The sequence below is a fragment of the Sesamum indicum genome, linkage group LG9, assembly GCF_026168435.1.
Source record: "Sesamum indicum cultivar Baizhima isolate 11 linkage group LG9, ASM2616843v1, whole genome shotgun sequence".
Classification (NCBI taxonomy): domain Eukaryota; kingdom Viridiplantae; phylum Streptophyta; class Magnoliopsida; order Lamiales; family Pedaliaceae; genus Sesamum; species Sesamum indicum.
Window position 1 is genome coordinate 10,248,837 of NC_142665.1, and position 25,766 is coordinate 10,274,602.

Here is a 25,766-nt window from a genome sequence, read left to right on the forward strand (position 1 = left end):
CCCAATGATTGGGCGTTGTTTTTCGATCCTAACCGTTTTCCAATATGACTTTTAAAATTTGCCATACATTCAATTTTCCATGATAAGGTTCCTTCTGGTATTCTACTTGGAACCTTTCCAATATTACCATATTATTAAATCTCAAATATACGTTTGTTTTGAGATTAAATATTATTCATATGATTTCGGAAGCTACTATCTTTATAGCTATCCAGAATTAATTCTCCATTAATGTGCGTCAAGGGCTTTTTTTCAATCCTTATTCAGGTATTAAAGCTAATCCTTCAACAGCTGTCTATTGCTTCGTCGGTGCACACTCGATATCCATTGTTATGCTAAAAAAGCATAAGCAACATCAGGTTCAGTGACTGAACAACATTCCATACTACTTACAGCAAAGACGTAGGGGATGTCAAAAATTTATGCTCCTCATCAATCTACCATGACTGGATCTTAGATAGCTTATCCATAGATAGGAATCCAATTCCTATTATGCAGAATTTTATGAACAAAGTTCGTGTTTCAGACTTCCACGACATCCTTTTATCATTCTAAATGATCAAACACGTTTTTAACATCTAAACACTTGGAACATAATTGAGCTCCCACTCACCTTTCACCTTGTTCTTGACCAAGTCATGTACCTCATGAACTTGTCAAAATAAGTATGTAGGACGTTCAAACCTAGTTTGAACTCAATGGCAGATTTTATGACTCCAATCCATTCATCTGGATTGATGTCCTACATCGCTTCTCCTTGTTCGGTTTCAAAAACTCATACCTTTCAGGTAACCGGAGTTTTTCCTGATCATCCTTTGGAGAACTTAAACATGGTAAGTTTAAAGTTTCAATTATAAGTGATCTTTGTATTATTCAATAACGAACATGTATAAACTAGACTTCGAGTCTAATTTCTCCCACTATTCCTTTGACGTATGCAGGACCATTCCTCATACTCAAGACGTTTGTGGGATATAGGTTTGCCAATCCATATCAAATATAGTGTTTGGATTACGACTTTAAGAAAATACCATGTTTTACAACTGGATGGTTTTTCGAAAGTCCACATCAAGACGGGCCAACTAATTCAGTAAGGCAAGGATCGAACCATGTCTAAACAAGGTTCGGTTCTTCCTTATCAGAGATAATTCAACATCGTCTCTTCCTGATGAATTTCACTGAATGAGAATTTCATTCTCATTTTTTCGAATATTTCAAGAACTTTCACTAAATACGCACCAACTTGATCCCATCGAAGGGTTTGTCTCTGTAACCAGTGTAGTTCTCCTCCTCAAGTCTAATTTCTCCGAACTTTCAAGAAGTTCTTAGACAATCTAACTTACAGATGTCTACTTAGGATCCAATCTAATAGATTATTTTTTACAAGCATTCTTTATCCCACAAAGTGATTTCATGGCTTTCTTTCTTCTTAGAAATGATTCATAAGTTAGTAAACTCAAATCATCTATTGCTAGACTCTTTGAATCTACCAACCTACTTAACCTAACTAGAGGGATATGGCCCAACTCATGCATGTCATTCTCTGTAAGTTATGTTCTTGACCATCCATTTTAGTCATATGTTTTGAGTATGCATAATTCAATTATGTAGTACAATAATTTAATAACTCAGCAGACTCAAAAGAATCTTTTATTGATCAAGTCTATAGTCTAATTTGTCCAATAATTGACTAACAGTTTGATCACGCTAGGTTATATAATCGTATACTATTTTCGACATGAATACTATTAGCGAAGTCTATTTAGTCTTATTGCTTTTGCAATAATGACCTAGTCATTCCTAGCTTTAAGACTACTTGACTTAGTATTCTATTCATTTTATTTCTGTAAATGGTGCAAACCATTTACAGAAATGTGTTTCAAGAGCAAGTGTCCAACATATGGGACTAAGAACAGTAATCATGTTTGCTCAACAAATGCCATAGTTTGGGTGAAAGAGAGTTCATGATACTCCCGCTTCTAATGTCCTTTCGCAATTTCATACAAACATAATAAACAAATTTTGAGTGTTGAACCATTATTCCGCTTCCGCTTTTACCCTCGCCTATTAAGGCGAACGGAGCGCTTAAAGCACTTGAAGCGGCTGACTTTGCATCATCCTTCTTTCTCATCCGGCGTCCAGCACCCTTGCCTTTCGCTTTTGAGGTCGAAGCCTCCAAGTCCAATATCAGCAGCGCAGATTCTTCAATTGTTGCCTCGTATTGGTCCAACCATTTATCAACTCATGAAATAGTCTTCTCAAGCCCATTCAGAGTTTGTGATAAATAGGTCGAAGGATGGATGAAGGGACCTGAAGGATTACGTCAATGTACATCTCCTTTTAAGATCAACATTGGGGTTTTAGAGCTTCTCCACAAGGGATTGCATCTTAATCCAATGTTTGTGTATAGACGACCTTCAGTCATCTAGGCTTCAAAAGATGCTTCTGTCATGGCATATACAATTTGTCAGTTCGACGTTGTATAAATAGATTTGTGGAGAATTTATTAAACCAACAACGTCCAGCCTATCATACCGCTCATGAATGAAAGCAAGTATGACGCTGAACCTTGCGATTGTCCTTATGCCTTAATCCCGTTGTTAAACGTTTCTTAAGTAAGGACTCCTGTTGCAAGTCCGATGGAAGTGGCTTTTCCATGACATAAGCCTAGGTTCAGAAATCGAGGACAATCCTTCCATTTTTGCAGTCAATTTTAATGATTGTATTCCACTAAATAAATCTCAAAATAAAAAAAATAATTAAAAAGTGGTATCCTGGACATGCATTCTAAATGCAAAGCAGAAACAGTAAGTAGATTATGGCAGTGTTGAATTTGAGTTAAGACTCGGTCTTTAGTCATTAACTTCTCCCACTATTTCTACAAAATCCTACCACTCTCAAGTGGAGTTTTGAAAAATCCTTTCCTAATGGGCTTGGGATCTACAAGAACAATTTACCATGTCCCGTTTTTACAATTCACATGGTAAAAGCCTTTTGGAAGGCAACCAATGTCATTCTCATTCCATGAGATTCCCAAGATATTTTGCCTCACCTCTTCACATAATCCGGACGACTCCAAGCGAATCATGTTACTCGGTGTTAAGCCCGACCCATCAATCAAATCATACCTCAATTGTCGCCCCGCACGACTCGTGAGACAGGAAAACAACGAGCATATTCCTTTGTTCATAACAATAATGCAGATTACCTTCTATTCTAAATGTACCATGACTCATGAGACCACATTTGGATAGCGATAGCTTCCTCATGATATTGTTATGGATGGAAGGTCCAGACAGATCAAGATGCCATTTCTATCCAAGTCCATTTATGGGATTAATATTTGACTAGTGTTGGGCTCAAGCCATCAATCAAATCACACCTCAAATGTCGGCCCCCACGACTCGTGAGACAGGGAAACATTGAGCATGTTCCTTTGTTCAAAATAATGGTACAACTTGCTTCTAGTCCAAATATGCTACGACTCATGAGACCACACTTGGTAATGGCAGCTTCCTCCCCACATTATTGTGGATGTAAACCTCATCATTTTATGTCCTAACACTTTAACTTGGTCCAACCAAGTGAGAGTTAATTATGAGTGGTTTGACCAAAACCTCATCACATATTAGCATTTCATGTATAAATATCAAATATTTAAATCATTAAATAAACGCATTGCATGAAATTAAACCTAGCATACCCCTATTGGATGATCACGAGCCCAACCTATGCGACCTACTGAGCCCGTAGTGAGTCTAAGGACTGTCGAAGGTGGCCCTATGCTATTACATAATATTTTTACCCGTCAATATATAGATGCGCCTTGTGATATCCCCATAGATCACCTTCTACATGGGCCTCCTCCTCTGTGGACCTTCTTCTCCATGGGCTTGCTTAAAATAAGAAAAACCTCACCAAAAAAATTCTATACTACTCTTATTACAATTGAAAAGAAACCCCGTTCAGAAGTCGGGAGATGACAAGTCTTATTATTCCAAGGCTAAAAATGAGAAGGAGGGACAAATCAAATCACAATGGCACATCCAACAAAGATTAAAAGAGAAACTGTGACGTCCGTAGAATTTTTCACATAATTGGGAGACTAATTGATAATTATTAAAAATTTAAATTTAATTAGTAAATAAATTATATATTGAATTTGGGATATAATAAAATTTGAACGGGTTAAATTGGAGTTCGTTATAAAATTTGGGGGCAAAGTAGAGTAATTAAAAATATTAGGAGGGACGTGAAAGGTATTTTAGAAAAGTTTAATTAAATAAAATAATAATAATATTATATGTAATAATATATATACATAACTATATATATAATAATAAACATATATACCTATAGCGAAAAAAAAAAAGAGGGCGAGGATGAGAGTGGGGGCCACCGCCCACCCCACACCTCTCTCCTCTCTCTCATTACATATAATATATATAAGATTTACATTATGTAATACAATTGTTACTTTAAGGAATTTGCAATCTTTCACCGCGGGCGACGAAGAAACAGCAAGGTAAGAATTTATGTTTTAATTTTTATTAATTTATATAATTATATTATTTAATTAGTTTATTTATTAAATATTGATTATATTGAGCGGTGAACTATTTAATCGGAGTATTTTATGATTTTGGCTATTTAAATTAGTGTCAAATTAAATATCACAATTGCTATAAAAATGATATAGTTGGGCAATTAAATTATTTGATTTGTCAGATTTATTATTACTATAGTAAATTTACATAATTCCATCGGAATGATTAACAAAATATGTAATTCTATGTATTATTGCTTAATTAAATTGTATAGCAACGATAAATTGACAGAAAATTCATAGAAATATTTCGGAAGTTATATTTTAGAAATATTATGTTATTAATGAGGGACAAGGAGGTTTCAGTGGTAATATAAATTTACGAATGTTATTAAAAATGATAGTTATAAATATATAAGGGGTTTGATTAAGTGAATTCTTATGAATGATTTAAATATATTGATTATACGTATAATATTTTATTATAGGACGTGACGACAAAATAGAGGGTTGAGCAGTCCCTCATGAAATCGTAGCATTTTGGGATTTAAGGTAAGTATAGCTAATTGGATTTATATATATCTATATGTGTAGTTTTGTATATATTATATATATTGTTTTCTTGGATGCGAACGTGGACTTGGCTTTATATTATTATGTGTGGCATTCGTATATTGATTGTTTATATAATTAGTTGTGGATTATTCGTTAGATTACCCTAAAATCGGTGGAATTGCAACTATGTGTCATATGTGTTTGTAATAGTTGGACGTGAGAATGGTATGATGACGTGATCGTATAACTGATTGTTGTATGAAATCGAATTGGGAGTTATTATTGAGGAACTAATTTATTATAAAGAATAGAATGATGATCGTGAACTGAGATAAAAGATAATGCTTACCTAGTTGGGAACACAATCGATGGTTTATGAAAATGTGATTGATGATAATGTGATTGATAGTGAGATATGAAAAATATATGATTTAAGCTAGGTACCATGGCGCATAGGGTACCGGGGTATTCCGGACAGCGGGGAATATCCTGTGCTATTAGCTACACACTAGGGTGGTATGGGGGTACCATATTTGCTGTGATGTCCTGTGTTGATATTGCTACACAGCTGAAGTAAAAGAGTGTGGGGATATCACACAACGGATATCCTGTGTCGTACATGATATGATGATGGCCGGCGAAACCATTGACTGATGTGCACCAATTAGAGTAAGTGGGGCCCTTAACTAATAAACGATAATGTCGAATATTATGTCATGGATTTGTTTATAGTTGTGAGTATGTATTACGGCTTATATCTGATGTTGCTATATGATGAATGACTATTGTCGATGTGACTGCATGTACATGAATTGTTGCCTGTGTATATATATAAACTGATTGGCTATACTTATTGAGTAGGCAGCTCATTTCTTGCCACGTACTTTTCAGGAGATAGGTTACACTGATTAGCCACATTAGACTTTGAGCGGTGTCATCGTCTTTATTAGGTGGGTCAGCTGTGACATATGAAGCCAGAGTTTTTGATTGTTGGGTGTTAAATATTCTAGCCTTTCATCGGGATTTGTGTTTTAAGTTGTGCTATGATTTTCCTTGATGTTATGTACATGAGAACATCTAGCGAGGGTGAATATAAACTTTCTGAGGTATCTATTACCTTTTGTGGTATATATATATTATATTAACAAATTAGAATTTATTTTACGAGTTGAAAGAGAATTACTTATAGAATGAGTTCGGATTAAAGAAAGGATGAAATAGTGATAATTAGATGTAGCGAGTAGGGGGTGCTACATTGGGTGGTATTAGAGCAGGTCTACGTTTCTAGGATAATGATTGTGAGATGTCCCTAATGATTGAATTGTTTAATGTAGGATGGCTTCTCAAGGTACACGTGCTGCCCCAGTAGCTAGTAGGGAAGAGTCAGAGGAATCCGTAGAGGACTTAGTGGCACCTGCAAGTGCAGGTGGGGTGGAGGTAGGTCGAGAGGGTGTTGGTGCCGATGGTCCATTCCTCCCAGTGGTGCTCCAGTGGCAGGATTACCACCAGAGTATGAATAGATATTTCAAATGGCTTTTCAAGCCCAAGCGCAGTTACTTGCACAGGCGCACGCATCCACTCCAGTGCGAGCACTAGTAGTCCCCACAATTGACCGTAATTATAAAAGAATCAAGAAGATGGGGGCTACATAAATTGAAGGTACCCTAGACCCAGAGGTTGCTGAAAGGGGGGAAAAAGTCGAAGATGTGATGAACTTGGTAAATTTCACTCCAGAGAATCGACTTAAGTATGTTGTTTCCTTGTTTGTGGGGAATGCCTAGATTTGGTGGAGGTTTGTAAAGAAGGGATATGAGCCAAGAGAAATAACTTGGGCTGAGTTTCAAAAAGAGTTGATGATAAATACAGACCTAAAATGTACCGAGACAAGAAGAGGATGGAGTTGCTAAATTTAGTGCAAGGGGATGATCAGACAGTGGTAGAATATGAACTCCGTTTTGCGGCACTAGCCAAGTATGCACCAGAAGCAATAGCGAAGCAGGAGGATCGTTGTTACCGTTTTGAACAGGGGCTACGACCGAGATCAAAAGAGGCCTCGCAGTCCAAATTACAAATTTTAAAACTCTTGTTGAATCAGCGGTTCGGATGGAAGAAGCAATAATGGAGGACAAGAAGAAGGGGGAAGAGAAGGGCAAATCAACATATGCAATAAGGGAATCGAGTAAGTTGACCAAGAAGGGAACTGGTCGCTCATTCTTAGCAGCAAGTGGGAGTTTTACACGTGGTGGTCCCATTTTTTGAGGAAGTAGTGGACAGAGGTACGGGGGATCCACGGGCTTTAACAGAGGTTCATTCGAACGCAGTTCATTTGCTACGCCTTCTACTGGATCAGGAAGGGGAGCTGGACCAAGTTATGGTCGAGGACCAGTTTTTCCTCCGAGTTGTTCTACCTGTGGAAGACAACATCAAGGGCCATGTTGGAGACGGGATGATATACCGAAGACTTGTTATCGTTGTGGAGGTAGAGGACACATAGTCAGAAATTGTTCCAGTCAGACTATAGGCGTGGTTGAAAGTGTTGCTAGCAGGACTCAGAGCCAAAGTAGTGTTGGGAGTAGTGATAGAGGAGCTAGCAGAGGCAGAGGCAGAGGCAACAGAGATAGTGGCCACGCTGTTCATAGTAGTATGAGGGGGCTTGGAACACAAGTTACTCATGGACAAACCCAGGCAAGGATATATAACATTACCATAGAGGAAGCCCCAGCATCGAATGATGTGATATCAGGTACGATATTGTTATATGACATTGCGGCCTATGTTTTGATTGATCCTGGCTCTACACATTCATATATTTCATCCGAATTTGCATCTAAAATACCGGGAGAGAATAGCCCATTGGGAAGTATTTGATAGTTTATTTGCTCGTGAGAGGGGGTGTGGTAGTGAACAGTGTTAGGAAGAATTGTGATGTCCGTAGAATGTTTTACATAATTGGGAGACTAATTGATAATTATTAGAAATTTAAATTTAATTAGTAAATAAATTATAGATTGAATTTGGGATATAGTAAAATTTGAACGGGTTAAATTGGAATTCGTTATAATATTTGGGGACAAATTATAGTAATTAAGAAAATTAGGAGGGACGTGAAAGGTATTTTAGAAAAGTTTAATTAAATAAAATAATAATAATATTATATGTATAATAATATGTATACATAACTATATATATAATAATAAACATATATATCTATAGCGAAAAAAAAGAGGGTCACGGATGAGAGTAGGGGCCACCGCCCACCCCACACCTCTCTCCTCTCTTTCATTACGTATAATATATATAAGATTTACATTATGTAATACAATTGCTACTTTAAGGAATTTGCAATCTTTCACTGCGGGCGACGAAGAAACAGAAAGGTAAGAATTTATGTTTTAATTTCTATTAATTTATATAATTATATTATTTAATTAGTTCAGTTATTAAATATTGATTATATTGAGCGGTGAACTATTTAATCGGAGTATTTTATGATTTTGGCTATTTAAATTAGTATCAAATTAAATATCACAATTGCTATAAAAATGATATAGTTGGGCAATTAAATTATTTGATTTTTCAGACTTAATTATTACTATAGTTAATTTACACAATTCCATCGGAATGATTAACAAAATATGTAATTCTATGTATTATTGCTTAATTAAATTGTATAGCAACGATAAATTGACAGAAAATTCATAGAAATATTTCGGAAGTTATATTTTAGAAATATTATGTTATTAATGAGGGACAAGGAGGTTTCACTGGCAATATAATTTACGAATGTTATTAAAAATGATAATTATCAATATATAAGGGGTTTGATTAACTGAATTCTTATAAATTATTTGGTAAATTGAATATATAGTTATACGTATAATATTTTATTATAAGACGTGACGACAAAATAGAGAGTTGAGCAGTCCCTCGTGAAACCGAAGCATTTTGGGATTTAAGGTAAGTATAGCTAATTGGATTTATATATATCTATATGTATAGTATTGTATATATTATATATATTGTTTTCTTGGATGCGAACGTGGACTTGGCTTTATATTATTATGTGTGGCTTTCGTATGTTGATTATTTATATAATTAGTTGTGGATTATTCGTTAGATTACCTTAAAATCGGTGGAATTGCTACTATGTGTCATATGTGTTTGTAATAGTTGGACGTGAGAATGGTATGATGACGTGATCGTATAACTGATTGTTGTATGAAATCGAATTGGGAGTTATTATTGAGGAAGTAATTTATTATAAAGAATAGAATGATGATCGTGAATTGAGATAAAAGATAATGCTTACCTAGTTGGGAACACAATCGATGGTTTATGAAAATGTGATTGATGATAATGTGATTGATATTGAGATATGAAAAATATATGATTTAAGCTAAGTACCATGGCGCGTAGGGTACCGGGGTACTTCGGACAGAGGGGAATATCCTGTGCTGTTAGCTACACACTGGGGTGGTGTGGGGTACCATGTTTGCTGTGATTTTCTGTGCTGATATTGCTACACAGCTGAAGTAAAAGAGTGTGGGGATATCACACAACGGGTATCCTGTGTTGTATATGATATGATGATGGCCGGCAAAACCATTGAGTGATGTGCACCAATTAGAGTAAGTAGGGCCCTTAACTAATAAACGATAATGTCGAATATTATGTCATGGATTTGTTTATAGTTGTGAGTATGTATTACTGCTTATATCTGATGTTGCTATATGATGAATGACTATTGTCGATGTGACTGCATGTACGCGAATTGTTGCCTGTGTATATATATATAAACTGATTGGCTATACTTATTGAATAGGCAGCTCATTCCTTGCCACGTACTTTTCAGGAGATAGGTCACACTGATTAGCCACATTGGACTTTGAGCGGTGTCGTCGTCTTTATTAGGTGGGTCAGTCGTGACATCTAAAGCCAGAGTTTTTTATTGTTAGGTGTTAAATATTCTGGCCTTTTATCGGGATTTGTGTTTTAAGTTGTGGTATGATTTTCCTTGAGGTTATGTATATGAGAACATCTAGTGAGGGTGAATATAAACTTTCAGATGTATCTATTACCTTTTGTGGTATATATATATATTATATTAACAAATTAGAATTTATTTTAAAAGTTGAAAGAGAATTACTTATAGAATGAGTTCTGATTAAAGAAATGATGAAATAGTGACAATTAGATGTAGCGAGTAGGGGGTGCTACACAAACATGTGGTCTAGGGCTCTATAATCATCCATTCACATTCATTCTAGCACATAATAATAATTAATTATGCTAGACAAGAAAATGAACATCCCATGAAAATATCGTGATATCCAATATCACAAGAAATAATTATATGCAGAAAATAACAAGTTTAAAATTTACAACTCAAATGGATGATAAAGCCTCGTGCATCCAATGCATGCGTATAAACCAAATTAATTAAAGCAATTTAATTCTAGAAAAAATCTAATTTTCTCCAAAATTAAATCAGCAAAAATTAATAATATTTTTCAGAAAATATGCAAAAATTAAAAAATTCAATTTTTTGGAAGAACGGAAAAAATGGCCCAGCCGTCGGCCGTCAATAGCAGCAGCAGCGCAGCAGCACCACAGCCGGCCACGTGTGTGTGCCTATGCGCAGCGCGTGTGCTGGCCAGGCTGCAGGCAAGCTCTTGCCCGCGCGGGCTGTGCACTACCGATCGGCAGTGCACTACTACAGTGCCAGTTTTTCCCTTTTCTTTTGTTTGTTTCCACACAGTAGACTGAAATTAAAAATAAATATTTAACTAGAAAATCCATTTTTATTAGAAATACTTAAATCATCCAAAATTGCAAAAATATAAACAAGTCATTTTCTCACATAATTATTCAATAATAAGCAAAAAATATATCATGCTTCAAAAGAAATAAAAAAATATATTGTCATGCTTATTCCTAGAAAACCATAGCCCCTACATCGAATCGGGCTCTGATACCACTTGAAAGAACCAAAAAGTGCGAGTGGACCAGCCTGAGAACGCGCAAGCGGAAGCGGTAGTACAAAAAATACAATAAAATGAGAGGTACGAAAATCGTAAATGTAGAATTACCTCTTTTCTTGATTTACTTCGAACCTCCTTCATTTGATTCGTTTACGCAAGACTTCAATATAGAAGTCCTCTAAAATTGCGTCCACACCACACTGAAATTTTGGGATCCCTCAATCCTTTTTACTAGAAGAAAATTAATTAAAAAAACACACCAAGTGTGTGTTGGAGAGGGGCGGCCGAATTGGAGAATTAGGAGTAGGAAATTATTTTGTGTTTTGTGTTATGTAATCATTACTCATTTCAAATATCTAATATACATATATATACCTTGTATGGATGTATTAGAATGTATCTAGATTCATTATATAATCTACAAAGTATATATATATATATATATTAATTATTTGAAATAACTAATGAATACGTAACAAAGCAAAAAAATAATTTCCTCTCCTGCTAGAATTCCACTCAGCCGTCCCCTCCTTTCATGCACACTTGATGTGTTGAACTATGGTTATTTTTTCATTAAAAAAACAAACTGATCATAAAATAGACTGAAGAAGCAAAATCACAATCATTTAAAAGATTCAAGACCATCATTGCAATAAGCCCTATTTACATTTACATATTGTGAATCGCATAGCTATTTGGATGATATATGTATATATACTTGATCCTTTTTTTTCATTCCACTTTGTTGCTAGTTATCACCATCACGTATTATTAATTATTTTTTATGATAACTTATTACACAATTGTTTGTTAATAATTCTTGCTAATTACAATATTTATAAAATGATTTCTACAATTAAAACTCTAAGCTACGGATAAAATTATCATTTAAATTTTTTTCACCAATTTTCTAATTTTTTTAGGGCCTAGGGTACGGATAGTAGATTCAGAGTTATGACTGAATATTTTATTATAAATTAAGATTGTGTCTTTCTCTATATATGTATACTCTATATATATATATATAAATTATGTATATATATTTTAATTATATAAAAAATGTGAATACTATATATATATATAACGTAAAATATGATATGAATTTTTATAAAAAAACAGTTGAAAAAGTGGGAATTAATTGAGTTTTGCAGTACCACTCCACAAAGTGATGCAATAATATTACATGATATTGGCAAGGCCACTATGTTACGTTAGCCAATAATAATATAAATTCGATCACAAAACACAATTTAGCCCATCCTTCTACGTTAAATGTTTATGCTTTTTTTCTCTTTCTTTCCTTAAATTTCTCGATCTCGATTCAGATCCCATCATCAACATCATCGTTTTCGATCAGATGAATAGATAGGCAGATAGTAATGCATTTTAGCTAGAGAGAGAAAGAGAAACACAGACAAATTAAGAGAGAGAGAGAGAGAGTAATGGCGGCGGTGTCACCGTTAGCAAAGTACAAGCTGGTGTTTCTGGGGGATCAGTCCGTCGGCAAAACCAGTATCATCACCCGCTTCATGTACGATAAATTTGACACCACCTATCAGGTATATATATATACATATATATATATATATTTCATTCTCCTTTTTTCTTTTTCTTTTTTTTGTTTTTAAATTTTCTCTTTTCGTTTCAATTCCATTAATTTAATCACAATTACATTCGATCAAACTTTTCTATTATCTGTTGGTGTGAATTTCCAATGCTGCGTTCATTGTGAATTAGGAAACCTTGTTGATTATTCGATTTATGATCACTATAATTGGGAAAATTGCAATTGTAGTTTTTTTTTTTTTTCAGTAATGGTAAATTGCATTAATGAAAAATAATAGTACAACACGGTTCAATCATCAAAAATCCCTTCAAACCAAGGGATACTCCATAATCTATAAAGTCCCCATGTACAGTTTTATAGCTTATGGGATTCGTAGTTTTGATCTTCTAAAAAATTGATTTACAAGACTAAAAAAAAATGCATTTTAATCGAGTTATATGCAAATCATATGTAATTTTTCAGTCAAATTGGACCAAAAATGGCTAAAAGTATAAAAATTTTAATGTTGAGGGACTAAATTATGAAAATCAATTTATTGATGATTAAAAATATCACCTTCCTAAATTACAGGATTAAAATTTTATTTTTTTCCTGATATAATCGTGATCAATATGTGTATATGGGTTTTACATATATATATATATATATATATATATATGTGATTTTAATACCATTTGAAATTCGATATGTATCATTGTTTTATGTCAATCTTTCTGTTCATAAATATATGCAGGCAACCATTGGCATAGACTTTTTGTCGAAAACAATGTACCTAGAAGATCGAACAGTTCGCTTGCAGCTCTGGTAATATATTTCCTTTTTCTTGTTTTGCTTCCGGAACTTTGAACAGCCTAATAACATACATAGTAATTAAGGATTAATACAATTTATCTTCGTGTGATAATTTTTGAAAGTAAATTATCTCTTCATGGAAAATTAATAGTAAGTTATCCCTTTGCATTTTTTAAAATAAAGCAATTCATCTTTCTATATAAGAAGATAAATTGATTCATTTTGAGAAATAATGGAGGGTAACTTGATGCATTTTTAGAAACACAAGGAGGTAAATTGCAGTTCTTTTTATAAGAGATAATTTGCTCATTTGCAATATAACAAGAGATTTACTTGTATTTTTTCCTAATAAGTATTGTCGTAGCTATTTGTCTCGGTGGCCTTCCTTTTCCTTTCCAGATAGGGACTACTATGTGTATACTTGATGAAACGTGATTGGTTTATATAAGATTTAACCTGGTTTCTTGACGTTGTAATGTGATTAAATAATAGCCGTTATAGGAGAAAAATTACACTTTTAGTCCAATCAGATATGGCGTTAAACACTTTTAATCCTCTGCTTAAATAGTCTCCAAATTGAAAAAAAAAAAGTCGAAATATTAGTCTTCTGTTGTATGGAATTTTGAAAATAGTGCCAAAATTAAAAAAAATTCGATACATTTAATCCCATATCCAAATTTCTGTAAAGCACAAGACAAGAGATTACATGTGTAGTGTTTTTCAAATTCTGGGACCTTATTGAAAATTTTGTAGAGTATAGGACTAAATACATCGAGTTTTCTCAATTTTTGGATCATTTTGAGAATCTTATCAAATAAAACACTAAATATGTTGAATCTCCTATCTTATGAGACCAAAAGTGTAATTTCACTAGTTATAGGAAAATTTGAATGTTGGGTAAGAAAGCTGTGAAATTACATAATAATCCTCACGGTGATTACAGGGATACTGCTGGACAAGAGAGATTTAGGAGTCTGATTCCCAGCTACATTAGAGATTCTTCGGTTGCAGTGATAGTCTATGACGTTGCTAGTAAGTAATTAGAGTAAATGTTATATTTGGTCCCTTAAGTTTTCATTTCGAATAACTTTAGTCCTTCAAATTCTTTTTTTATTTTAACATCCATAAACTTTAGTTTCTATCTCAATTTGGTTTCTCGGGCCATTTTCTAATGAAAATATTTGCACAATTTTGACTTTTGAGAGGATAAAATGGTCAATTTAAGTTTGATTTTCTCATTTTAGTCCCTTAAATTTGTAAAATTGTCAAATTAATTTATTCTCTTTGTATTTGAATAATGCAACTGCACTATGTGAAAATAATGAAAATGTGAACTCTTGTGATATAATAATATATTGCTGAACTTAAAATAAGCAGTCTTTTTTTTTTTCATTTTCAGTAGTTAAAAAATCAAAAGTATGAATAAATTTCATAAAAATTAATTTCTAATTTGAAAATATAATAATTAGAAAATTCTATGTCAGTATTTTTTTGATTGGAAGAGTTAAAGATAAGTTTGAAAAAGTTAAATGTCAAATAATATTTAGTAAATATTTGGGGTTTCGAAAAGAAAGTTGGTGGAATATACTTTTAACTAAATTTTTTGGGAGATTTCATATAGATAAGTCATTTTAAGAGGTTTTTCAAATTAGATTTTTTTATTCAGATTAAATAAATTTTATAAAATTTGTTCATAATTTTAATTTTTTTGAGAACTTTTGAAAAAAAAGTATTTTAATTTAAGCAATATGCCATTATTATGTTCACAAGAATTTAAAGTTTTCATTATTCACATAAGATAAGTACATCAAACATAAAAAAATAAAAAAAAAAAATTTGTTTCCTGTAAAAAAATGACATATTTGACAATTCTACAAATTTAAAGGATTAAAGTGAGAAAATTGAATTTAAATTAACCATTTTATCCTCGAAAGATTCAAAATCCAGTCACGTTTTTGCCTAAAATGGGTGAGAAATCAAATTGAGACAAAAATTAAAATTTAAAGATGCTAAAGTTAAGAAATGAATTTGATGGATTAAAATAATTTTAAATGAAAACTTAGTAACCAAATGCCCAAGTAATTATATATGAATTGGCTACAAGTTTTCAAATGCTTATTCATTTAGAAAAGGTGTTAAATGCAATTTAACCCCATGTGATATGTGAAATGAATAAATACCCCTCTATGAGAAAAGAATTAGCAAATTACCCCCTTTTATTTCAAAAAATGAAGCAGAGTATCCCCTATTTATGGTTTAGATAGGAAAGTAATTTGCTTCTTTTTCCAAAACACAGGGGGTAATTTGCTATTTTTAATTTTTAGAAGAATTTTTTTTCTCATTTCTCAAATCACAAGAGGGTAAATTGCATTTTTTTTTCTTTTAAAAAAGGGTATTCTTTGAGACGGATTAACGAAAAGAAACATTCAAAAAAACGTCATGGAAAAATTGAGAGAAACCTTCTTGTGTTTGGCAAACACTGCGACAAAACGACGTGTTGCAAATATCATCAATTCTTAGGCTCGAATTTGCAGCTGTTTCTTTTTTTTTTTAACATAAGACTGTTTCTTTTTATATGGCAGTTCTTGTTAGGAAAAAGAGTCGCTACATCCGTCGTTAATTTGATGAAACTTTTCTCTGTTGCAACATTCGTCATAAAATTTGAATTTTCTTGCAGTGATTAATCCTTAAATTCCAAGTAACCGAGTAATGAAACTTGGTCTACGTTGGCTAAATTGGTCACTTTTGCAGATCGACAGTCATTCTTAAACACTTCGAAGTGGATTGAGGAAGTAAGAACAGAACGTGGCGGTGACGTTATTATTGTCCTCGTGGGAAATAAAACTGATCTTGTCGATAAACGGTGAGGGAACAAACATGTCTTAATCAATTCAGGTTTTTCAAGTGTGGGATGTCTTTGATTTAAAGGGTTTATTATCTCGAATGATTCTAATGAACATGCAGGCAAGTCTCGATTGAAGATGGGGATGGTAAGGCTCGTGAATCGGGAGTCATGTTTATAGAGACCAGTGCTAAAGCAGGTTTCAATATAAAGGTAAAGATACCTCGTCGGCTCATCTATTACATCATTCAAATTTTTAGAAGTTAAATCGTTTTAATGTAGGATAATTACACTCTTTTCCTATGAGGTTTGATACATTACACGTAAATTTTTTGTGGTTTGAAAAATTATATTTGGCACATTTGAAATTTGTTTTCATCTAACAAATAAGTCCCATCGTTAGTCAAAATTTATCAAATTTACTGATATTAACAAAAAAGTATATAAAAAAAATTATATTTACCTTTGATTCACTTATTGTTGACTTATTACATGTCAAATAACTTTTTTATGACAAAATTAGCCTCTTATATATTCACACATTAATGCATGTGAGGAGGTATATTTTTACCGTTATAAAGATAATTTAGTTCGAACAAAATTGTTGGGCCTACAATAACTAAGTAATAAAGTAATAGAATATAAATATCAACTTTTATTCATTTTATTTTATTTTTTGTTAGTATCAACAAATTCAGTGAATTTTGACTAATGAGGAAATTTATTTATTAGACGAAAGCAAACATCAGGGTTGTTAGACGTAATTTTTCAAAGCACAAAAAATCTACGTGAATTACACCAAACTTTATGGAAGAGAAGTGTAATTATCGCTTTTAATTTTTGATTCCTTACACACATTAGTCAAAGAAATAGATACATGTACCCTATGATACATAGACACGAACACGTATAGTATGGATCATACATGTACTTCGGATCCTATGATGCATAAATATAGCATGGAACACTTGAAATCCTATGATGCATATATAAACTCCAACATGTGCAGTATGGAACGACATGACATCGGCATAAGATCAGTGTCAAAGGCATATTTTTATTTTTATTTAGGAATAATTACACTGTTGTCTTCGAAGAGTAAGTGTAATTACACGTAAAATTTCATATGGTTTGAGAAATTACATCTAGTATCCCGACATTTATTTCCATGTAACAAATAAATCCCTCCGTTGTCAAAGTTCACCGAAAAAATTGAATGAAAAATCATATTTACTCCCAATCGATTTATTATTAATTTATTGCAGGTCAAATAATCAGTTTTAACCAAACTACCCTTATAAAGGTGAAGATACACCTTCTCATATGCACTAACGTGTAATTATGTATAAAGGTAGTTTGGTCAGAAAAAAAATTGTTGACATTCAATAAGTATTTAATATTTCAATCAGAAAAAAAAAATGATTTTTCATTTCAACTTTTTCGCTAATATCAACAAATTTAGTGAATTTTAACTAATGTAGTGATCTATTTGTTAAACGAAAACAAATGTCGGGATTACTAGATATAATTTACCAAAGCACAAGAAGTTTATATATAATTACACCAGAGAGGACAATATAATTATCCCTTTTATTTATTTATGAAGAATATATGGCATCTAGATACTTATCGTAGACTAATCTTGTCGAAAATACATAGATGATCTTTTTAGATTGTAGTTGGAATCACAATGTTGATGCTATGGCAGCCTCTCTTTCGAAAAATAGCTGCTGCGTTGCCCGGGATGGAAGCTCTTTCTTCCACAAAGCAGGAGGACATGGTCGATGTGAACTTGAAGCCGACATCAAATGCAAACCAGAACGATCAACAGGGCGGTGGCTGTGCGTGCTAGAGATTGTAAGAAAGTTAGGAGGTGGGGAAGGGACGGCTAATTCTCAGTGAGGATGCAAGTCTCCAACTTTTGATACAGTTTGGACACTGCTGAAACAGGTTTTTATGGGACTTAGGATTGGGATTCATTGATACATACTATGATACTGCTTACAGAACTTGATTTGATTAGCAGGTTGTATAATATGTTTCTAGATCATGTGTTTGGTTGTATCGTCGTATAGAAAGAAAATCAGCATTTTGCTTTATGCATATATGTAGAAGCAAAACTCCTTACAGCTGCACATGGCTGGAAAACCTTCTTTGGTTTGGAGAGAAACTAGTTTAAAATTTTTGACATACAACAGGTTTTTCAAAGGTTTGTGATAACTACAAATGCTCCTGTTTTCGAAAATTATAAATACTCTCGTAAAATTACAAATACACTAACAAATAGTCCCTGCAAGGAGCTAAGGGGGTAGTTATATCTGCTGTTATGCAAAATTTCAAGTACATTTACATCTACACGATGTCAGAGGCAAAAAATACACAAAACCCCGAAAACAAATTATATTAACGCCTCTTTAGAGATGTACTTATATTAGACCTGAAGTCCGGGACAGTGATGTAATTTACCCTAGTTACATTTATTGTAATAACTCATATTCTTCAGCCTTCAAATATAGACAAACATCTTCAGATACAGAAAATGAAATCAATCAAATGATCTGCTAAGAAGACAGGCAGACATAGATTCAGCTCCATCACAAAATCTTACTATGAAAGGTAAGATAATTGGCCAAGAACATAGTTTATGATTTTGCCAACGAAACCACAACAAATCCTATATTGAGAATAGAACCGAAAATTTGTGTACAATGAAGTATCAGTTGGAAAGTGAAGACGCGGTTACAGAGTTCCTATGTACATCGATGAAAAAAACTACATGGTAGAACCAAGATGCAAGAACAGGAAGGCATGGTAAGATTGCCTAAATTGAAAATGTTGCCGACTGATTGTTGCACAAAAGATTGCAAGAAGATGAGAGGCAAAGTACTTCAAACATTAGCGTACCCATCGCTGATCTGTCTCACTCTCAATGTCAGATATATCAGGATTATCGTTCCTATGCTAGACCTGATAAGGAAAACATAGCAGTAGGAGTAAGTGTAAAGCCTCCCAAGCCACAGAAAGAAAACATAAGAGCAAGCAGGAGAAGTTAAATATGTGAACTACAGTCAAGGAGAATTTCCGAAATAAACCGAAAGAGCCGAAAAAATTAGTGCTAACCACTCTCTCCTCTCTCTCTCTTCCCCGTTTTTCGACAATCTACAAGTATATAAAAGAACCTAATAGTGACTTTTTAACAGTTTACAGTAAATAAAAAGTAGAAAATAGGTAAAAACTAAAATATTCTATCATTAAAACGTAAAGCATCAAAAGAGATGACGGTTTCAGATAATTTATGCGTCTACATATGTATATACTAGCAAAGAGTGTGTGCGTTGCACGTAAAATATATTATTTGCAGTAAGAAATTTAACAGTAAAAGTAATGAAATTACTTCATTGCTGAATTTTGATGTGTTTTATTTATCGTACTTTGAATTTTAACTTTCAGCATTCATTCTTTTTACAGAATCTCATATTCTAAATAATGCTCTTCTATTACTAATGATATCTTACAAAACAAAAATATGACAATAAGATATTCGATCTAACTAAAATTCTAAATTACTTAATGAACTTCCCCAAAATTAAAATATTAACAAATGAAAAAAATATTTGAACACAAAGTATTTAAAAAACTTACAGTTCAGAACTCGTAATTAAATTTAAGAAGCAGAGTGGTAAAAGAGAGACTTTGGATCAAGAATACAGAACAAGGTTAGAACTTACATGACCGAAAAGAGGAGAACTACTCTTCTTGAATTAAAGGAGGGAGATCGCTTGTACTTCCTTGATCTGTTAGCAGGTACATCATATACTCTCTCCGTCGCGTATCTATCTGTAATACATCCCGAAAAAAAAGATGAACATGTGATTCGTATAATACAGTGCACAACATACCATGTTAAACAAGTAAATCTCACAGAAAAGGGCAATGATATAGTGCATGCGTACAGTTGAAATGCCTAATTTGCTCTATCTGAAGAAATTCTTCGTCTTAGACAAAGAAGAATGAATGAAAAAGATTGCTCCCTGATAACAGTACAACCCTCGTAATGATACATAAGGGTCAAAGACACACAACAAGTAACACTAAGTGTGCAAGTTTTGCATTTCCCAACTATGTGTGAGCAATCAAAATGAGATTAAGCACTAATCTCCCATTTGGGAGATACACCCTCTCTCTTCCTAAAATTTCGAAACCATTCTGTGTTTGATGAAACAGTTCTGCACGTTCGAGTTCTGCCTAACAGAGTTTGTTATGCTAGTTGAGCAGCTAATGCTAAAGATCTACAAATTCTTGCCAAATAACTATTTTCGTTTTTCTTTTGTTAGAGTTCTCTTCTTGCGTAATTTCCCTTCACTATTATCAACACATACTCATATAGAGGAATGTGTACATGATACAATGACAAATGTGCACTTGACTGGAACTTAACAGCTAAACACTTTGCTGTATCGTGGATATTTTTAGACAAAGTTCGACTAGAAATTAATGTATTTGTACAAACATTGGAACGTTGAAGAGTAATCCAGAAAATGATCAATCAGGAAAAAGTTAAATTGATTGAACAAGGTTATCGACCTTTTGAAGCGACCTTGGGTAAGTCAGGGATGTGGTTCATCAAGAACTGCATCAACTTTCCTCCAAACTGCAAGAAGAAATCCCGTTGCAGTGACCTCTGCAAAACAATAGTTCTCAATTTACAGTGGCGGGATTAAAGTGGCGTAGTAACAAAAGTTCAAAATTGCTATATACTGAAATCAATACTGGTCCACCCAAAAGCATTTTCTGAGGACTACAGACAATAAATCCGAGCAATATAAATTAAGATAACATACGGCTAAGGAATCATCACACTTCAAATAGCCAATAGATTCTTCATTGGATTTCGGAATCTCTGTCTTTCCTTTCTCAATATCAACATCCAAATTGCAAGGTGCATTTTTCTGTGCTTTATCCATCTTGAGGTTGGTATGGTTTAGCAAACTGGATTCAGTATTCAAGCATATCTCATTTTTCATCACATTAGGAACTTCCACGCTGAAGACATTTTGAACTAGTTCACGTTGCAGGTTAGTTGCTGCTCCATCTGGCAATACCACCACCACACTATGGACATTTTGGCACTGAAAATAGAGAACAACATAATGGTTTATTCCAGTTCGTGCTGTAAATAAATAAGTATGCCTGATGATTAAGCATAACTTGCACCAGTATTTTCTCTTTAAATTATCAGAAACATCTGCTAGTCTTGCAGATGGAAAGTCAAAACGGTTCCGCGAGGATAATTATATTTCTTTGTGCAATAAGATACCAATTTCAGAGCTCAAACTTTAATTGAAATGGTAGACAAAGCTGTGAAACATTGATTTTTATACGAGTAGCAGTTAGATTTCTGCTCAAATGTTACTCTCATTAATTATTCAAATCCCAAAAAACTACAACACAAAAAGGGTTGAGCCAAATATCACATCAAATCACAGATTCGGTATAACGTATCCAATTGAGGGTGATAATGACATATAAAGCACATATTCACAGAATACACAAATATGGTCTGTCAACCACCTCTTTGGCCTCACTCACCTTCAGCTCAAGACAGAAGTTATGCAATAAAAGGCTTTTGTCCACACTTAAAAGCCATCATCACAATGTTTACCACAGTAAAAACTTGTATCTACCTTGCATCCTAGCACTCAGCTACTGTATCCGTTCAGTTACGGAAAATTATCTAAAACTCATCCAGAGGGAAAATGTTCAAACATTACAATTCAAAAACTAAATCGTGCAATAAAATTTCACCTTTTTTCTCGAAAAAACCACTAAATTGTTTGTCAGTCGAAAGTTCTCAGAGATTCAAAGAAAAATCAAATTCAAAAAATTTACCAAAAGAAGTAATATCAATTCTCCAACGAAAAACTGCAGCAAATTGGGGGCAAATCCACGAATTTAACAACTCATGTAAAAGAATAAAATAAAATTGAATCACTAAATCACGGAGCTACACTTCGAAAAATGCAGTTCAAATTACACATTCCCGCAAAAGCCCAACAAACCGAAAGCAAAAAAAAATCTCACCTCTTCACTGGAATTAACCGCCATTGCCGAAACGATGAGCGAATAGGAAGAGAGACGCTCCAGAAGCCGGAGCTCTATCCCGGACTCTTCCTACCGCATTCCACTCACGTCACTGCCAAATTTGCATGTGAATCTCTGTGTGTTCCCACACACACCTGAGCTTTATATAGCAGTAGCGTAGTGCTTGAAGTTGCAGCGCGTGAGTGTGTTTTGGGGGGGGGGGGTAGGGCGTAACGGCAGGAAAGCTCCTGACACACGACGACATTGACGATGACGACAAACATTTTCTCTGCTGGGTTTGGACAATTATGCCCTTGGGAATGCTGGTTGGTTGGGGTTGGGGTCGGGGCTGGGTTTGCGGTTCGGTGAAAGGAACCAAAATCGAAAATTCAGCGTGTACTGTACGGGGAAATCGAATCAAGATTTCCAATCTGGTACTTGGTCCTTTTGTTAATAGGTCTTCGGTGAGTGGTCTGTCGCTTTGTCGACAACTACTACATTTATGTAAAAAAAAATTGGACAACTGCTCTTACATAATTTCATATGTTAATATATGTGAGAAAAATATTATTTATTAAAAAAAATATTTGATATATAATGAATTAGTAATAAATTAATCAATCATAGATATAAATTTTCATTTCTTTTTTTTAATAACAGCAAATTTAATTAATTTTGATTGACAAAAAGTTTTATTTGTCAAAGGAAACAAACATTATGAGTGTTAAATGTAAATTCTCAAACAATAAAGATTAACGTGTAATTACATTAAATTTTAGAAGAAAAAGTATAATTTTTCCTTTTATTAGTATAGACTGAAAAGTAATTGATTCTGATAATTCATTTTTTTTGTTTGGTATCTAAATATAGGTTTTTATTTAATTATAAGTTAATTTCCAAGATTGATTTTTTTTTAAAAAAAAAAAACAAGAAGAGTGATGCGTTCAAAAAATACACGGGTCTAACTATGCTCAAAACTTGGGACGAACCGAATGCAAATCCTAAAGGGGGCCTGCAAAGGAGGCGTTAGCACTCCGCACGCAAGTTAATATTGGATTTGAGATAGAATAAAGCCAAAAAATAAATAAATATAATTAAAATTAAGATATGGTGAATAAAATCGGTGAAAAGTGTAAGAACACTTGATAATGTGTTTGTGGAGTGCTTAGAGAATGATTAAAAAAATATTTAAAAAGTGAGAGAGATTATATAGAGAGTAAGAGAACTGTGAGAGATGTTAGAGTGTCTCATAAAGGTGTGTGGAAGTATTCTCAATATCGAAGAGTAAACCTGTATTTATAGCGAGGTGCCCTCTTCTAATAGGGTTGTGCACGTTTCCTCCATTTTCGAAAAAAGTGGATGAAGACCGTTTGAATAAGACATAATTTGATCTTATCTTTTGTTAGAAGTGCTTAAATCCTTATACCCGAGTTTCGGGGTACTCTTCATCAGCAAGAACTCCTAACCACTAGGAAGTCCAAGCTGCCAAAGAGTCCAGGGTTTTGGGGGCACCTTCCTCTTTTGCAAGGAGTTCTAACCATCAAGGAGTCCTAGTTGTTAGGGAGTCTTTCCTTACTTTGTCTTGAGCTCAGCCCTCAGAAAGGGTCCTCCTAGGGCTGATGTGGTCCAATGTGGCTGTTAACGACATGCCACGTAGGAGAGTGGGTTGCCATATGTGTGCACCTTTTGGGCCGAATATTTGTCAGGTTTTGATCATGGTCTGAGTAGGGGGATGCCTTCATCCTCCTTCCTTTGCCAATTTGTTTTCTGGGAGCACCTACCAAGGCCACCTTTCAGGTCCTCTTGGGCGTCCTAGGATGTTATGGACCTCTCGTTTCTTTCTTCTTTTTGGATCACTTGGGCTTCTTTGGGTCAGCTAATTTTTTTGCATATCAATAGCCCCCACTCTAATAAGTGGAGAATTTCGACACTTATTTAGAGGAGAGGTCTTCAGAGGTGGGGTTCAAAGAATGAACTTTTCTTTTCTCTTTTTTTTTTTTTCAAATTCGTGCAAAGAATGTCAGCAACAAATAAAAATAGAGCTTAATTCATTCCTGTATAGAGCAGGGCTTTTAATGAGGGTCCCTCATTAGAGGAGGGCTTAACGGGTGCCTTTGTGCCTACTTCGGTGTTGGACTTTATCATTTTGCAAGAGCATATTGAATAACAAATACACTTATATATATACTAAGGATAGGTCTTGCATGGAGCAAAATTATTGTGTCTCCTCAGAGGAGGGCTTATTTAAGGAGGGCCTCCTTGGAGCAAGACTTAGGAGCCTTGTCAGAGGAAGAACAAGGTGTCCGCCCGGAAGCAGGGCTTAGATGCCTCTGCGTAGGAAGGCTTAGGTGCTTGCACGAGATAGAGCTTACAAGTTCCCCAAAGAAGGGACCTATGTACTTGCCTGAAGGAGGACTGGGGTGCCTCCATGTAGGAGAGCCTCTGTGCCTGTGCGGAAGATAGGGCTTTCTGTGAGATGGATCTATTTCTTGTGCAATCCCTACCAAAAACACATGTTAACACGTAGAAAGTGGCACAATAAACCTCCAAAATTATTAAATTAAAATATTAAAAATATTCCTTGAGGGAAGCTTGTATGTGAAATTTATTCGGTGAGGGAGACGCCTGCCTGGGGGCATGGCTTATTTTCTGATGAGAATGCCCCCCGGGGTAGAGCTTATTTTCTAAGAAGGATGCCTGCCTGGGTGTAGGATTTTTTAAAGAGGATGCCTGCTTGGGTGCAGGTTTTTTCGAGGAGTTATACCTGCTTCACGATAGGGCTTATTTTGAGGAGGATGTCTGCTTGGGTGCAAGCTTATATTCTGAGGGGTATGCCTGCTTGGGGGCAAGGCTTATTTTCTGAGGGGGATGCCCTCCTACTTTTCTAATGGAACGTTTTGCACATTAAAAATTGAATCAATATGAATATTAGAATTAAGTAATGATAATAATGGGACCGGTAAAATTGGGCCTTGAACAAAGATAGTAATCAGTCGTAGGAGCTCCTCTAGAGTGAGGGGATCGTCCTTCTGGGAAAGTCCTTTAAGGAGGTGTGGATCCTTCATTGTTCTCACCTCTTATATTTGTTTTCCATGGACGGCGCCAATGATGCGTTCAAAAAATGCACAGATCTAATTAATATAGACTATGCTCAAAGTTTGGGCTGAAGCGAACGCAAATCCTAAGGGGGGACCTACAAAAAAGGCATTAGTACTCTGACACCCAAGTTTGTATTTTATTTGAGATGGAATAAAGCCAAAAATAAATAAATATAATTAAAATCTAGATATGCTGAATAAAGTCGTTGGTATAAGAACATTTGGTAATGTGCTGGTGGAGTGCTTAGAGAATGTTTAAAAAGTGAAAAAGATGATTAAGGAGAGTAAGAGAGGTGTGAGAGAC

The 25,766-nt window shown here is 34.2% G+C and overlaps 2 protein-coding genes across 3 annotated transcripts; one reads left to right on the forward strand and one right to left on the reverse strand.

Annotated features, from left to right (window-relative positions):
* Nucleotides 1-12,318: 12,318 nt before the first annotated feature.
* LOC105171213 (ras-related protein RABH1e) lies at nt 12,319-18,714 on the forward strand. Its single transcript, XM_011092249.3, has 6 exons — nt 12,319-12,641; nt 13,383-13,453; nt 14,385-14,473; nt 16,193-16,304; nt 16,406-16,496; nt 17,992-18,714. Exons 1-6 carry the CDS (start codon nt 12,525-12,527, stop codon nt 18,133-18,135), a joined length of 624 nt encoding a protein of 207 aa, XP_011090551.1. The 5' UTR covers nt 12,319-12,524; the 3' UTR covers nt 18,136-18,714.
* A 210-nt stretch (nt 18,715-18,924) lies between these two features.
* Nucleotides 18,925-22,585, reverse strand: LOC105171214 (uncharacterized). 2 transcript variants are annotated; one of them, XM_088885430.1, is made up of 6 exons: nt 22,365-22,585; nt 21,125-21,412; nt 20,868-20,964; nt 20,012-20,120; nt 19,404-19,442; nt 18,925-19,250 (listed from the first exon to the last, which is right to left on the reverse strand). In XM_088885430.1, exons 1-6 carry the CDS (start codon nt 22,386-22,388, stop codon nt 19,172-19,174), a joined length of 636 nt encoding a protein of 211 aa, XP_088741556.1. In that variant the 5' UTR covers nt 22,389-22,585; the 3' UTR covers nt 18,925-19,171. The 2 variants fall into 2 exon arrangements, with proteins under 2 accessions (XP_088741556.1, XP_011090552.1); XM_011092250.3 differs by lacking the exon at nt 19,404-19,442 and having other exon boundaries at nt 22,365-22,582.
* Between the last annotated feature and the right edge of the window lie 3,181 nt (nt 22,586-25,766).